At 42.4% G+C, this 16920-nt stretch overlaps 1 protein-coding gene across 2 annotated transcripts in view; it reads left to right on the top strand.

Annotated features, from left to right (window-relative positions):
• Positions 1–16920, top strand: part of PKP2 (plakophilin 2) — a 226290-nt gene that overhangs the window by 136651 nt on the left and 72719 nt on the right. For both annotated transcript variants that reach the window (XM_030214261.1, XM_030214262.1), the window contains exon 6: positions 10495–10672. In XM_030214261.1, the coding sequence (XP_030070121.1) occupies positions 10495–10672 (178 nt within the window). The remainder of the gene's footprint in view (positions 1–10494; positions 10673–16920) is intronic.

Below are 16920 nucleotides of genomic sequence, written 5' to 3' on the forward strand. Positions count from 1 at the left end.
AACAGCAGATGGGATATCAATATTGGTAGTGGTAAGTCTTGTAGTGTCTGTTAATTTATTGACGAAAAAATAGTTTCTTCAAGTCTTTGTAGTTCGGACCTATTTTGGTTTTATAGTAAAGTTTTTTTGGTCTGTCTAATTTCGTATTTATTTATTGCATTTGTATCCCACATTTGTAGGCTCAATGTGGCTTACAGAGTTTGTTATGACATTGTCATTACATGATATCAGATACACTTAGTGTTGTGTAGAGATTAAGTAAGGGAAGAGAGAAGAAGGTATTGGGTAGGTTAGTATGGAGGTGGACTTTAATAATTGGAAGGTTTGGTGAGGTAGTTTTGTGATGCTATGGGCTCTCTTTGTAGGCCTTATTGAAGAGAGGTGTCTTCAAAGATTTGCGGAAGTTGGTTATTTTGTCAATAGCTTTCAAGGTTGTAGGTAGTTCATTCTATAACTGCGTGCTCGTGTATGAGAAGGTGGTGGCATGTGTCTGCTTGTATTTTAGTCCTTTACAGCTGGGGAAGTGCAGATTACGAAATTTGCGGGATGATCTTATGGCATTCCTGGGAGGCAAGTCCACGAGGTTTAGCATGTATATTGGGGCGTCTGCGTGAATGATTTTGTGTACAATCATGCATATCTTGAACACACTGCGTTCCTTGAGTGGGAGCCAGTGAAGTTTCTTTCTTAGGGGTTTTGCACTTTCGTATTTGGTTTTTCCAAATATGAGTCTGGTGGCGGTATTCTGGGCTGTTTGGAGTTTTTTGATAGTTTGTTCTTTGCAGCCAGCGTACAGTGCGATGCAGTAGTCCGGATAACTTAGTACCATTGACTGTACTAGGGTACGGAATATGTCTCTCGGGAAGAAAGGTTTTACTCTTTTGAGTTTCCATATGGAGTGGAACATTTTTTTCGTTGTATTCTTCACGTGAGCATCGAGTGTGAGGTTTCGGTTGATGGTAACTCCAAGAATTTTCATATTTTGTGCCACGGGGAGGGAGCAGTATGGTGTGGTTATGGTGGAGTAATTGTTTTTGTTGTGTTGTGAGGTGAGTACAAGACATTGTGTTTTTTCTGCTTTGAGTTTTAGCTGGAATGCATCCGCCCAGAGTGCATGATTTGGAGGCTTTGGTTGATTTTGTTGGTAATTTCATTTAGATCGTGTTTGAACGGGATGTAAATCGTGCCATTGTCTGCGTATATGTAGGGATTAAGGTTTTGATTGGCTAGAAGTTTGGCTAAAGGTATCATCATTAGGTTGAAGAAAGTTGGTGATAGGGGGGATCCTTGGGGAACTCCACATTCAGGTGTCCATGGGGGTGATCTGTCTGCGTTTGTTGTTACTTGGTATGATCTTGTGGTCAGGAATCCTTTGAACCATTTGAGAACTGTGCCTCCTACTCCGAAGTATTCTAGTATATGTAGTAGAATTCCATGATTATCCATGTCGAAGGCGCTAGACATGTCGAATTGTAGGAGGAGTATGTTGCTACCAGTTGCAATTGCTTGTTTGAATGAGTTCATTGCGGATACTAGTACAGTTTTGGTGCTGTGATTTGACCGAAATCCTGATTGAGATTCATGTAGAATAGAGTGTTTGTTTAAGTATTCCGAGAGTTGTTTCGTCACTATGCCCTCCATGAGTTTGGTTATGAGTGGGATAGATGCTACTGGGCGATAATTGGTTAGGTCCATCGTGCTTTTCTTAGCATCTTTTGGCAGCGGAGTGAGTAAGATGTTTCCTTTCTCCTTGGGAAAGAGGCCATTTTGAAGCCTGTGGTTTATATGATCCCTGAGGTCTTTTTTGAATTGTTTGGGGGCGGATCTTATTAGGCTGTTGGGGCAAATATCTAGTTTGCATTGTGACTTGGTGTATTTTCCAAGCCATTGTGAGATTTCATCTGGCGATATTGTGTCAAATTCGGTCCATGCTCGGTCTGCTGGGCTTTCCTCAGGTTTTGGATCTAGACATTCAAGGATGCTTGTGTACTCAATTGTGTTGGTGGGTATCATGAGTCGGAGTTTTATAATTTTTTCATTGAAGTAGTTCGCAAGATTGGTTGCAGATGGGGTGTCTATGTTGTTAGAGGTAACCGATGTAGTATTTAGGAGTTTGTCTACAAGAGAGAAGAGTTTGTGTGTATCCTTGTAGTTTGGTCCTATTTTGGTTTTGTAGTACGTTCTTTTAGTTCATCTGATAGTGTATTTGTATTTTCTTTGTAGCTGTTTCCAGTCTTTGAGTGTATGTTCATCTTTTTTCTTGCTCCATGCTCGTTCTAATCTTCTGACCTGTGTTTTTAGTTCTTTCAATTCTTCGTTAAACCATGGTATAGAGTTTTTTTCTATGTGAGGTTCTGGTTTGCAGTGGTGCTATGTTGTCTAGTACTGTTCTACATCTGTTGTCCCATTCTTGGAGAAATTGGGGCGAGTCTGAAGGTGTTGTCCATTCATCGGTGTAGAATTGCTGCCAGAATGTTGGTGGGTCTATTTTGCCTCTCATATTGTAGGTATTTTGTTCTTGTTTTTGTTGTGTCTTTTTTGTTCTCCAGCGGAGGGAGAGGTCCACTTTGTGTTTGAGTGTGAGATTAGGTTCTGCTGAGAATTTGTGAGTGATGATATCTAGTGTGTGTCCTTTATTATGGGTGGGTTGCATGTTTGGCCAGTGAAGCTCCCATAGTTGGAGGAATTCCTTGCATTCACATACATTGTTTGAGTTGGTATCCTCAAGATGTAGATTGATGTCTCCTGCTATGAGAAGGTTCTGGATGGAAATGCAAGTATTCGATATGAATTCCATGAACTGTGTTTGTGAGTCTTGCCAGTTGCCCGGGGGTCTATAGAATAGGATTAGGTTTAGGTGATCACGTAGTTTGGGATGGGTGATTCTGACTGAGGCTATTTCAAGTTGGGGAAGTATAGATTCTGCTGTTGGTGTAACTGTGAATTGGGATTTATAAATTATTGCTATGCCTCCTCCTCTTTTTCCTTCTCTTGTCCAGTGGGTAATTTTGTATCCTAGAGGACAGAGCTCTAGGATTATTGGGTCTTTAGAGGCATGGATCCAAGTTTCGCTAATGAGTAGGAAATCTAGATGTTCGTCGGTAATCCAGTCGGTTATGGTTGTGGTTTTATTAACTGCCGATCTGGCATTGATGTAGCCTATTTGTATTAGTTGGTGGTGTTCAGTTGGGTTCGAGGTAGTGGTAATTTTTATCAATTGTCTGTGCTCTTGATGTGTGAGTTTAAGTTCTTTCTTTCCTTTCTGTTGACGGTGTCCGTGGATAGTAGTTATTTCATGGCCTTCTTTGATTTTTTGGCTAGGCATGTTGTGTGTGGGTTAGGTGGGTGGTTTGTGAGTTGTGGGACTATTGTCTATGCTAGGGATTATGAGTGTGTATTGGATTAGGGTGAGACAGTAGATAGTTAGGAGTAGTATACTGGAATTCATATTTGTATTTTCTTTGCGATTGTTTCCAGGCGTTGAGATTGTGTTCATCTTTTTGTTTCCTCCAAGCCCTATCACTACAGTATAATTTGTAGCCTGGTATGACAGTGTCCCACTGAGTATCTTTTTTCCACCAGGTCTCAGAGTTGCCTATTATATCAAAGTTTTTTCCATTTAGTGCAATATATTCTACCTCTCCCATCTTATTTCTTAGGCTTCTGGCATTTGCATATAGACATTTCAAACTCTTTATGATTGCTATTTACATCTTGCTCAGCAGTTGACAGTGATAATTTACAATCTTGAAAATCTGTCTATTTTTTATTTAAAGACACCTGGAGGAGCATAATCGAAAGGGGCGCCCATGTTTTCCTGAGGACGTCCTCGCAGGACGTCCCGGCGAAGGGGTGGGGAAACCCGTATTATCAAAACAAGATGGGCGTCCATCTTTCATTTCGATAATACGGTTGGGGACGCCCAAATCTTGACATTTAAGTTGTCCCTAGAGATGGTTGTCCTTAGACTTGGTCATTTCTGATTTTTGGTGATAATGGAAACTAAGGACGCCCATCTCAGAAACGACCAAATGTAAGCCATTTGGTCCTGGGAGGAGCCAGCATTCGTAGTGCACTGGTCCCCCTCACATGCCAGGACAGCAACTGGGCACCCTAGGGGGCACTGCAGAGGACTTCAGAAATTGCTCCCAGGTGCATAGCTCCCTTACCTTGTGTGCTGAGCCCCCCCCAAAACCCACTCCCCACAACTGTACACCACTACCATAGTCCTAAGAGATGAAGGGGGGCACCTACATGTGGGTACAGTGGGGTTCTGGTGGGTGTTGGAGGGCTCACATTTACCACCACAAGTATAACAGGTAGGGGAGGATGGGCCTGGGTCCGCCTGCCTGAAGTGCACTGCACCCACTAAAACTTCTCCAGGGACCTGCATACTGCTGTCATGGAGCTGGTATGACATTTGAGGCTGGCATAGAGGCTGGCAAAAAATATTTCAAAAGTTTTTTTTTAGGGTGGGAGGGGGTTAGTGACCACTGGGGGAGTAAGGGGAGGTCATCTCCGATTCCCTCCGGTGGTCATCTGGTCAGTTTTGGCACCTGTTTGAGACTTGGTTGTAAGAAAAAATGGACCAAGTAAAGTCGCCCAAGTGCTAGTCAGGGACGCCCTTCTTTTTTCCATTTCAGTCGAGGACGCCCATGTGTTAGGCACGCCCCCGTGAACTTTGGTTGTCCCCTGCGACGGAAAGAAGTTGAGGATGCCCAAAATCGGCTTTCGATTATGCCGATTTGGGCGACCCTGGGAGAAGGACGTCCATCTCCCGATTTGTGTCGAAATATGGGCGCCCGTCTCTTTCGAAAATAAATCTGCTGGTCTTCTAGGATCTCTATTAGAAGTGTACTTAACTGGATCAAGGGCTTCCTAACGACTAGAACCTATCAAGTGAAATCGAAATCGACCATATCATCACCATGGAAAGCAGACTGCAGGGTACCTCAAGGATCGCCACTATCACCGCTCCTTTTCAACCTAATGATGACCCCACTAGCCAAGTCCCTATCCAATCAAGGCCTTAACCCTTTCATATACGCGGACAACGTCACATTGTACATCCCTTACAAAAATGATCTAACGGAAATCACCGAAGAAATCAAACTCAGCTTGATCATCATGAAATCTTGGGCGAATACATTTCAACTAAAACTCAACACAGAAAAAACACACTGTCTCATCCTCACATCCCAATATAACACAATCAAACCCACCAACATAACCACCCCAGATCACACCCTCCCTATCTCAGATAGCCTGAAAATTCTTGAAGTTACAATCGACCAAAATCTCACACTGGAGAGCCAAGTGAAAGCCACAACAAAGAAAATGTTTAACTCAATGTGGAAGCTCAAACGAGTGAAACCTTTCTTCCCGAGGGAAATATTTTGCAACTTAGTACAATCCATGGTACTAAGCCATCTAGATTACTGCAACGGAATCTATGCGGGATGTAAAGAACAAATCATAAAGAAACTCCAAACTGCTCAAAACACAGCAGCGAGGCTTATATTTGGAAAAACAAGGTTCGAAAGTGCCAAACCTTTACGAGAAAAATTACACTGGCTCCTAATCAAAGAATGTATTGCGTTCAAAATCTGCACCCTGGTTCACAAGATCATCTACAGCAATGTCCCAGGATACATGATAGACCTCATACACCTACCAACCAGAAACACAACAAAATCAACACGAACATACCTAAATCTCCACTACCCAAGCTGCAAAGGACTTAAATACAAATCAACATATGCATCTAACTTCTCTTATATAAGCACACAACTTTGGAACGCGCTTCCGACCACTGTGAAAACAACATACGACCGCCTAATCTTCCGGAAACTCCTAAAGACTTACCTGTTCAAAAAGGCATACTCAAATGACTCAACCTAAATGCCTAACCCCGCAACACAACAATATAAATGTTCATATTGGACATAACCTACTCTTCCCCTTGACCCCTAATATGTCTATCAATTCTGATCATTAGTCTGTCTTAACCTCACTTTGTATTTGTTCATGCCGATATTGGCAAATAGGTGGGAAAATGTGGGATACAAATGCAACAAATATATAAAAATAAATAAATAAACTACTCTATCGGGATACCCTATCTTCCCTGTTTTGGTGATATCTTTGAAAGATACCTTTTCTGAACCATGCACCTTTGATCGACTGTCAGCCTTCCCCCAATTTCTAGTTTAAAAACTTCTCTATCTCCTTTTTAAATGTGATGCCAGCAGCCTGGTCCCACCCTGGTTAAAACGGAACCCATCATTCCAGAATAGGCTTCCTCTTCTCCAGAATGTTGCCCAGTTCCTTACAAATCTAAAACCCCCCTCCTTGCACCATCGCCTCATCCACGGATTGAGACTCTGGAGCTCTACCTGTCTCTTGGGCCCTGCATGTGGAACAGGGTTCATGTATTTAAATGCTACCCTAGAGGTTTTGGATTTGAGCTTTTACCTAAGAGCCTAAATTTGGCGCTCTCCCATATTTTCCTATGTCATTGGTACCCACATGTACCAAGTTACAGCCAGCTCCTCCCCAGCATTATCTAAAATCCTATCTATCATAGATTTTGTTATCCGCACTGAAACTCATTGCACTTGCGGAATATAAGAATATATTTGTATTTGTGTTGCCCCAAGTACAAAATAAGTACCTGTATATGCACCCAAATTCTATAAAAGTTGCCAAAAACTGTGCACGCAAATTTGGGCACATGCACAATTTAATTGAATACTGAGCCAATTAGTGCCAGTAATTGGCTTTTTAACAAGCAATTATTGGCATTAATTAGATTTAATTGGAACTTAGGTGCCTAAATTTTACCTATGAGTAAAAAAAAAAGCGTGAAAATGGGAGGATCATGGGTGGAACGGGGGTGTTCCTAGCATATACGTGTGGTGTTATAGAATAACAGGGATGTTTGCATGTTTCAGTTGGTGTAAATGGCCGCATCTAAGGTTAGGTGCAAGTCCTGGGCATAAACTTTATTCCATAAACCATGCCTAATTTTAAGCATGGATTATAGAATAGCGCTTTTTTAGGCGCCATATATAGAATCTAGCCCATAATGTGTAAACCGCTTTGATTGTAAATCAATGATATGCTTTGATGTCCCCATGCATACTTCCTACCCACCCCCCTCCTCCCACCCTGTCAGACTGTCATAGTAATGCTTGAATGTTTTCACTTATATACACTGTCAGCTAGCACATTTGCTTATTTCCGATCTGAGGAAGAAGGGCAACCTTCGAAAGCTAATCAAGAAATGTATTAAGTTATGTCCAATAAAAAAGGTATCATCTTATTTTCTTTTCCATGTTTTATTTTGTTTGATTTCTATTGATAACCTTAAGAGTGGACTAACACGGCTACCACACTCCTTTATTGTAACCACAGAAAGGTGATATATAAATCTCCTTTCTTTTCCTAACAGCTTCTAAAAATTCAGGAAAACACTACTTCACCAAGAAAAGAAGAGCATCCTATTGCTTGTGACAAATGATTGGCTTAGTCTGGGGTTGAATTCCGCAGTGAAGCTACAGAACTCTATTACTATATCATAATTCTATTTTTTATATTCACTGGTCAGAAAAACAGAATTATGCTGTCTTTATACTACTACTACTACTATTAAACATTTCTAAAGCGCTACTAGGGTTACGCAGCGCTGTACAATTTAACATAAAGGACAGTCCCTGCTCAAAGAGCTTACAATCTAAAGGACACGTGAACAGTCAGTCCGATAGGGGTAATCAAATTGGGGCAGTCTGGATTTCCTGAGAGGTGAGAGTTAGGTGCCGAAGGCAGCATTGAAGAGGTGGGCTTTGAGCAAAGACTTGAAGATGGGCAGGGAGGGGGCTTAGCGTTAGGGCTCAGGAAGGTTGTTCCAGGCATAGGGTGAGGCGAGGCAGAATGAGCGGAGCCTGGAGTTGGCGGTGGTGGAGAAGGGTACCGAGAGGAGGGATTTGTCCTGTGAACGGAGGTTTCGGGCTGGAACGTATAATAGTGATAGATTGTTTTCTCAAACTTTTTTTTATTATTATTCGGTTTAACTCATATTCTTTTCAGTATTAAGTCAGTGTGAGTTACATTTAGGTACAATGGCTATTTCCCTGTCCCCTGGAGGGCTCACAAACTCACACTTGTACCTTAGGCCAGGTTTGCATAATAGACTCTGCAAGCAGTTCAGCTACACAAGCACAATAGAGTTGGAGGCACCAAAATTGCTCTCCATCCATTTATTTATTTAGATTTTGCTCACACCTTTTTCAGTAGTAGCTCAAGGTGAGTTACATTCAGGTACACTGGATATTTCTCTGTCCCAGGAGGGCTCACAGTCTGTTTGTACCTGAGGCAATGGAGGGTTAAGTGACTTGCCCAAGATCACAAGGAGCAGCAGTGGGATTTGAACTGGCCACCTCTGGATTGCAAGACCAGTGCTCTAACCACTAGGCCACTCCTCCACTCATTGTCTCCTCTTTTTGGCTATGGTAAAGTGGGCAGTGGAAGGTACTGGGGCAGAACTTCCAAGGGGGTGAGATTTTTCAGAGGGAGATTTAAAGCATGTCCCAGCCCCCGCCTACAGCCCCATTCAGCCCCATCCCCACCATACCTCTGTTGTGGCCCGTAGCACCAGCAGTCACCTCCCCTTTCAGCGGCAGCAAGAGATGTCTTAATTAAACAGCAGCATAGGACCAACCTTGCAATAAGAGCTGTGGGAGGGTAGCAGGAAATGACGTTTTATTAAGGCCCCCATACCAGGGCCCCCCTCCCCCACCATCATTTCACCTCTCCAGAAGTAGCAGGGGAAAGTGCAGAGTCTAGCTGTGGGTATGATAGCAATAACAGCTGTGAGTGAGCATGGGGACTGTGCAAGCAAAAGCTTTGAATGTAGAGGCTTCATAGTTAGAGCTGGAGAAACAGCCAAGTTACCCAGCTACAGAAGGGAAAATTCTGAGCCAGTTCTGGATTTCTGCAACTCTATCCTGGTACATTATGGGACCTGAAATGCTGATTTCAATTGGTCCTACATATAGAACACTATTGGAATATAAGTAAAAAAAAAACAGGGCTAGCCAAAAAGTTTCTCTGCTGGAGCTGGGTAACTTGGCAGCTGTGCAACAGTGGGCTGAGAACCAAAGAAGCCGGGCAAATCATTTTCACTCTGCATTACCTCTGACACAAACCAGAGATTCCCAAAGTGGACTGCCCCAAAGAGTGAGATTTAAGGGAAATGTATGCAAGATATAAATTTGCCAAGTTATACATGCTTAAAAAAATAATACAATTTAAAAAAAACTAAATATTTAGTTTTTTTTTATGCTTCTGAAAGGATATAGGCAGAGTGGAGGCAGTATTAGGACAGTGTTCAAAGGAATTTGCCCAAGTAATTTAATAGAGTAAAATCCCTGGGCTGAAAATTTCGCTTCACATAGTATGTGCACAGGTGCATTTGTACTAGTGAATTCTCAATTTCAGCCCAGGTTTTGAAAGGGAAGCTTTATTTATATGTTCTTACCAGTGACACAGAAAAATTCCTAAGTGCATGAATTCTAGCTGTATTTTCTAGTACTGCTCGTATGCTCATTCAGGCAATGCCCATCATCATGTAAAGTTCTTGCTTTTGTTGCCAGGTCTTTTCCTCAGCCTGCAGCAGACCCTTCACAATTTCCCCCATTCATCAATCCTGCTCCTTTTCAACAACCTCCTTCCCTCCTGCTTCTCCAGAATACTCACTAGTTCCACTCAGGGGCGTAGCTAGGTGGGGCCATGGGGGCCCTGGCCCCCTGTACTTTTAACCCCCCTCCCGCCACTTTCAACTTCCGCCGCCAGGTACCTTTGCTGGCGGGAGTCCCCAGCCCCCCGCCAGCCGAACGTTCGCGGATTTGTTTCTGTGAGTCCTGACGTCCTGCACATTACCCCGCCAGCAAAGGTACCTAGCAGTGGAGGTGGGTCGAAAGGGCGGGGGGGGGGGGGGTCGGCGGTGCTGGGCGGGGGCTAAAATGTGCCCCCTCACCTCAGGCTCTGGATCCCCTTCGTGCCGAGGTCTGGCTATGCCCCTTGTTCCACTAATTATCTCCAAAGACCCTCTGCAGAGATTGTAACTCCCCTGGAGATGTCTCTGCTTGAAAATGGGGGTGGGAGAATCTCCCTGGGGTTACCATGGCAATCGGAGCTAGTAGAACTGCCTAAGGCAGAGGTTTTCAACCCAGTCCTTGGGACACACCCAGCCAGTCGGAGTTTCCTGAAAACCCCAGCTGACTGGGTGTGCCCTGAGGACTGGGTTGAAAACCCCTGGCCTAATGTGAGAGGAGCTGTAATTGATTTCAGTAAATATTGTTGATGTTTATTTCTATGTTGATTGAATGTTGCTTGAAAAGTTGATATAGCACAGTAAGTCTAATATATGCAGGAGATAATTTGATATGTTTTATGGGCTAATCTGATGTACTATTGTCTGTCCAATTATCATAGGCTTGTTCTGGAATTTGTCCTCCAATGATCAGCTGAAGAGCATGCTGATCAAGGAAGTCTTGAAACCACTAACTGAGAAAATTATCATCCCTTGCTCTGGCTGGACCGAGGGAGACTACCCCAAGACTGGTGCCATGTCAGATCCTGATATCTTCTACAACGCTACAGGTTGCTTAAGGTAAGCAATTCTATCTTATGATCAACTTCTATACTGGAATATATCAAAGTTCCCTGATCAGCAAGTTACAGATAACACCTGCAATGAATAATGACGTACTAGCCCATGGGATTTCAAGATGATTTAGATACTTTGAGTCTGATAGTCAGCCGGCAGCAGGCAACGCATTTGCAATAAACCCGGGTATTCAGTGATGGGCCATTTCAAGCGATCGGCATTAAATATTCAGATTTGTTTTGGCCGCTAAAAAATTAACCAGCTACACTGATATTCAGTGCTAACCAGTTAACTTTCTAGTGGTCAAACATAGGCCTGCTATTTAAGTAGCCTATTTTGACCACTCAATGTAGCCGATTTGGTGCTAAATATCTGCTCCTAACTGGCTGTGTCACGCAATATAGCCAGTGGGAGATAACCGATTATCTTCTGCTGAATATTCGCAGTTAGGCCTGACTCTGCCACAGACCTCTTGCTTCCAGCTCTGCTTCTAAATGGCTGTCGAGAGTTCACGTGGTGGCCTTGTGAGACTTCCGCACAGACCCCTGGGGAACCCCACTAACTTCCCTTCTCCATTGAGAATACTGACCATTTAACCCTACTCTCTGTTTTCTTTTAACCATTTTTTAATCCACAATAGGACATTACAACCTATCCCATGACTTTCTGATTTCCTCAGGTCTTTCATGAGGTGCCTTGTCAAATGCTTTTTGAGAATCCAGGTACACAATATCGACCAGCTCACCTTTATCCATAAGTCTATTCACCCCTTCAAAGAAATATAGTAGATTGGTGAGGCAAGATATCCCTTGATTAAATCCATGTTTGCTTTGTCTCATTAATCATGCTTTTGTATATGCTCTGTAATTTTGTTCTTTATAATAGTCTCTACCATTTTGCCCGTCACTGACATCAGGCTCACTAGTCTATAAATTCCCGGATCACCTCTGGAACCTTTTTAAAAATTGCCATTACATTAGCCACCCTCCAGTCTTCTGGAGTCATGCTAGATTTTAAAGATAAATTACATATTAGTAACAATAGCTCTTTGAGTTCATTTTTTGGTTCTATCAGTACTCTGAGATGTATACCATCCGGTATAGGCGATTTGCTATCAGTTTGTTGATTTGCCCCATTACGTCTTCAAAGTTTACAGAGATTTGTTCTTCTCTGACTCATCAGCATTGAAAACCATTTCTGACGTTGATATCTCTCCCACATCTTCCTCGGTGAAGACTGAAGCAAAGAATTAATTTAATCTCTCCACTACTACTACTACTTATCACTTCTATAGCGCTACAAGGCGTACACAGCGCTGTACACCATACACAAAAAGACAGTCCCTGCTCAAAGAGCTTACAATCTAAATAAGACAGATAACAGACAGAACAACTAGAGGTAAGGGAATTAAAGTGGAGGGGAGAAAAGGTACATGGCAAGTGAGCAGTGGTTAGGAGTCAAAAGCAGCGTCAAAGAGGTGGTCTCCACTATGGCCTTGTCTTCCCTGAGTGCTTCTTTCATCCCTTGGCCATCTAGCGGTCCAACTGATTCTTTTGCTGACTTCATTCTAGTTTTTACTATGTGTTTTTGCTTCCAACGCAATCTTCTTTTCAAAGTTTCTCTTTGCCTTCCTTATCAGCATTCTGCATTTGCTGTTTCTTATTATTTTCCGTTGGATCCTTCATCCATTTTCTGAAGGATTTTCTTTTAGCTCAAATAGATTCCTATGCCACCCATGAATAAGTATGTGTGAGTGGCTTACATGCTAAAATGGGGTAAGGGAAATGTGCAGATAAAAAGATCAATGGGGGAAAGAGGGTAGAACTATAATATATGATAGGACAGTGGGGGGAGGGGAATTCATAGGGGATATGCTTCGTGATCCTGTCTCGTATCCAACTTGATCGAAAAAGGGGATCAGGTATAGGCAGTAGGTGTCATCATTGCACTATGACTGGAAATATATTGTCCCAGGGTTGTGAACATGCCTCCATAGTATCTCCAAACCTGAGTGGCTAGAAGAACACAAGAGCTGACCTGGAAATCATGCTTGGGTCCTCCACATAGCTGTGTGCAGCATTACTAATGAGCCACCTAGCCCGCCCCTATGTTAAGCTTGTTAAAGGGTTTTGTTTATTTGTTTTTGTTATTCATGATTCATTTAATATATACTTCCTCCACACGGGATGAACTGTGATACCAAATAAAGTTTACATTAATAAAACTGTGATAGGTTATATGAAACATGGTGGGGCATGCAATCCAACAACCTTCTCTTTTATTCCAGAACTTTTTCTTTGCCCTGGGTCTCAGTATAAAAACAAGGAACCCCATTCTGAAAGAATTGATAGAATGTGGTATTTTTTTTTCTCTAGGGATATTTTTTGCCTAGTGGTGCCAGCATTGGCATCCTATGAATAATTGTAGCAGAAGAGCTTTTCCAAAACAGACAGCCCATTGTTTGGATAGACAATCACAAGAATGGCATAAAGGGTATCTTCTTTCAGCATTTTTTTTTAATGCCCACTATCCAAGGATAAGCGATTTTAACTAGTTGATAACATTTCTTTGGGGGGGGGGGGGGGCCATATCATATCAGTGGTTGCTAGTACCTGAGGTTCTAGGAGATAATGGCTAGGGGATCTTACTATAATTAACTTCCAACACAGGGTTGGAAATTGAACAAATTCTTAAAGTAGGTGTGTTTCAAGCTTAACTCTTCTATCAAATATTTGGATGTCACTTTACCTTATGCCTTGATCGACCCAGTCAGAACTGAAGAATATGAATATCATTGTGTCCTTTTCTGTTTGGACGTTTTCATGCAGTGTACTGACAAAATAGTTTGGCATTATCCTTCTAAAGTGTTACTGTGAATGATTCAGAGCACATTGGAATACTTCTTGTATGAAAAGCACTTTGTAAGTGCAAAGTCCAGTGGCACCTGAAGCAGATTCCACCATCCAGACAATAAGAATAATACATTTATTGAAGTGTGTAAAACATACGCAATTACAGTTTCCCTGGAAGCTGACGTATCAGTCTGAAAGCCTTAAGTGTGCACTAGCTCTGCCAAGGGAAATTGGCCACAGTCCACTCATTTAAAAAGGTAATAAAGATACCATGTTTCAGTGCATCCAGCTGAAGGCCATAAAGTGGTCTAGGAATAAAGCAAAGTTTAGAACAAAATCAATTATAAAATGTTATCATTTTGGGGAGAAAATATATCCAAAAACTGTGCAGAGGCTGCAGAAGGGGCCAAATAGTACTTAATCATAGTAACATAGTAGATGATGGCAGAAAAAGACCTGCACAGTCCATCCAGTCTGCCCAACAAGATAATTTCACGTGCTACTTTTTGTGTATACCTTACCTTGATTTGTATCTGCCATTGTCAGGGCACAGACCGTATAAGTCTGCCCAGCACTAGCCCCGCCTCCCACCACCGGCTCTGCCTCCCAATCTTGGCTAAGCTTCTGGGGATCCCTTTCTTCCGAGCAGGATTCCTTTATGTTTATCCCACGCATCGAAGAATAATAAAAAGTATCTCACCGGGCATTTGGATCTATCAAATTATAAGCTATAGAAAGCATTATCTGGTTTATTATATTATTTATAATCCTGATTACCATTTATCTTGTACAAGTTGAAATACTATCGGTCAAAAACTTTATTGATAGAGAAAATCAATATACTACAAAGATTCATTAAAATCAAAAAAGAAAAAGGACAAACATACCCACAATTTACAAGCAGAATTTGAATAGAGATCACACTAGTAGGGGGAGGTGTCCCCTGAAAAAAGGCCTGAAACAAGAAGAAATATAAACAGCAAAAGGAAGGGAAAGAAACTCTTAGCACTGCTGAGCATCCCTCACACTTAAGTCCTCATTCCGGCTCCAGCCTTGACCAAAGTCCCTCCCCCCCCCCCCCCCCCCCCCCCCCCCCACCAGCACCGCACAGGAAACACTTCTGTTATCCAGGAAATTTTACAGTTGATTAGGTTCCTTCTCTGACCTCTGTAAAGGACTCTTTTGCTTAAGTGTGTTAAGCCCTAACTCACACTTAGCACGAGGGAAAACATTGCAAAATGTGTTAGTGTTATGCGGTAATTTGCCATTTCCTGCGCTAAGGGCCAGATTCTATAAATGGCGCCTAAAAATTCCGGGCAGAAGAAAACATTTCCACCTAAGCATATTCTATAAGCGGCTCCTAAAGTTAGGCGCAGTATATAGAATATACTTAGTTGATATCCCAGTATATGCACCTCCATTTACACCAACGAAAATGCGGTGTAAATCCCTGCACGTAGATTTCCATGTACTGGGTCATATTCTATAACTATGCACATAAATTTTGGAATGCCCATGAAATGCCCATTTCCCCACCGATAACCATGCCCCTTTATGCCTGCGCATGTTAGAAGTTATGCACACTGCGATACAGAATACGCTTAGTGAATTGTGGACGTAAATTTTAATTATTACCAGTTAGTGCTCATTATTGTATGTTATCAATGCTGATTAGTTTGTTAAGCCAGTTAAGTTACGTGAGTTGTTATAGAATACACCTAGATTTTGTTGTAGATCTCTAAGCATATAATATTGCTTTTGTTTTGTGGTCTAGTCTGGTCTCTGTGATGATATTCTGTCCTTTTTTTATTGTAATTTTGTTAATACTATACTCTGCCTGTTCTGCCCCCATTTGCAGGCCTCTAGTACCAGTGCCTTCCGAACCTGAGTTGCCATGGATTTTAACACCAGCAATACTTCTTACATAAAAGACAGGCATAATTCCTACTCCACCAGGAGAGTTTAGTAGTAAAGATATTTACAAGCGTAGTAATGTGATCAAGAGTGTGGCTTGTATTAGTCACAAACAGTAATACCGAGAGTTAAGAGTGAAAGAAAATCATTTGTTTTCATGCAGAGGAATAGCTGACCTATTCCCTTCACAGATCAGGAGAAAATAGACATGTAAAGTCACCCCTTATATTCATAAGTTCTCTGCCATGATCTGCTCCTATAGTCCCACAGCATGCACAAATCCATCCCTACAGAAGACAGCTCAACCACCTTGTCTGTATCTTGGAGTCCCCAAAGTTCAAATCCTGTTTTCCAATACTCAGCACAATGGGGCCTGACCCTGATTTCCAAAACTACAATGGAGCTAATTTTCAAAAGAGGAAAACATCCAAAAAGTGGCATAAATCTGCATTTGGACATTTTTCTCACAAAAACATCCAAATTGGTATTTTCAAAAACAATTTTTAGATGTTTTTCTATGACGTCCATCAGAACTGCATTCAAATCACAAGGGTGTGTGTCAGGGGCATGTTAAAGGCGGGATCTAGGCGTTCCTAACACTTGGATGTTTTTCAGCCATAATGGAACAAAACAAATAAGGCACAAAAGGGTGTCCTAAATGACCAGATGACCACTGGAGGGAATCAGGGTTGACCCCCCCATACCCCCCCGGTGGTCACTGACCCCCTGCCACCCCCGAGAAATGGGAATACAAAAATGATTTAGCAACCTCTATGACAGCTTCAGATGTTAGAGCCAGGTCTATTAGAGCAGCATGCAGGTCCCTGGAGTAATGTAGTGGTCAGTGCTTGTCACATTTGTGGTGGAAACTGTGAGCCCTCCAAAACTCACCAGAAACCCACTGTACCCACATATAGGTGCCCCCTCCACCCACAAGGGCTATTGTGTACAGCTGTGGGCAGTGGGTTTTGGGGGGTGCTCAGCAGACAAGGGGGCAATAGTGAGATGTGTACATGGGAGCATGTTTTTGAAGTCCACTAGGGTGCCCCATTTATCTTCTGGTAGACCAGTCTACTAAAAATACTGGCCCCTCCTACATCCCAATGACCTGATTTTCTACATTTTTCACTTGGACATTTTTGTTTTGAAAATAGACCAAAAACAAAACGTCCAAAGCACAAAACCTTGTTGGAAACAGTATTTTCTAAAACAAAAGATAGATTTGGGGGGGGGGGGGGGCGTTTGGAAAATGAACTTCTTTCTTTTTCGGACTTAGACGTCATATCGTAAAATTCCCCTCCATATCTACCAGGTTTCAAGATAAACTTGGCCTATCTCAAATAAGCTTCTGCTTCTGGCAATTACAGGGTAGCAAGGTCTGTTGTGGTGCCGCTGCTCTTCCCCAGGCTCCCCTCAAGTACTGTAGCCAGCAAGAACACCATGGGAGGATTCCTTTACTCGGGGTCTCTTCAGTCTGTTCAGCCT

The sequence above is a fragment of the Microcaecilia unicolor genome, chromosome 9, assembly GCF_901765095.1.
Source record: "Microcaecilia unicolor chromosome 9, aMicUni1.1, whole genome shotgun sequence".
NCBI classification, from domain to species: Eukaryota; Metazoa; Chordata; class Amphibia; order Gymnophiona; family Siphonopidae; genus Microcaecilia; species Microcaecilia unicolor.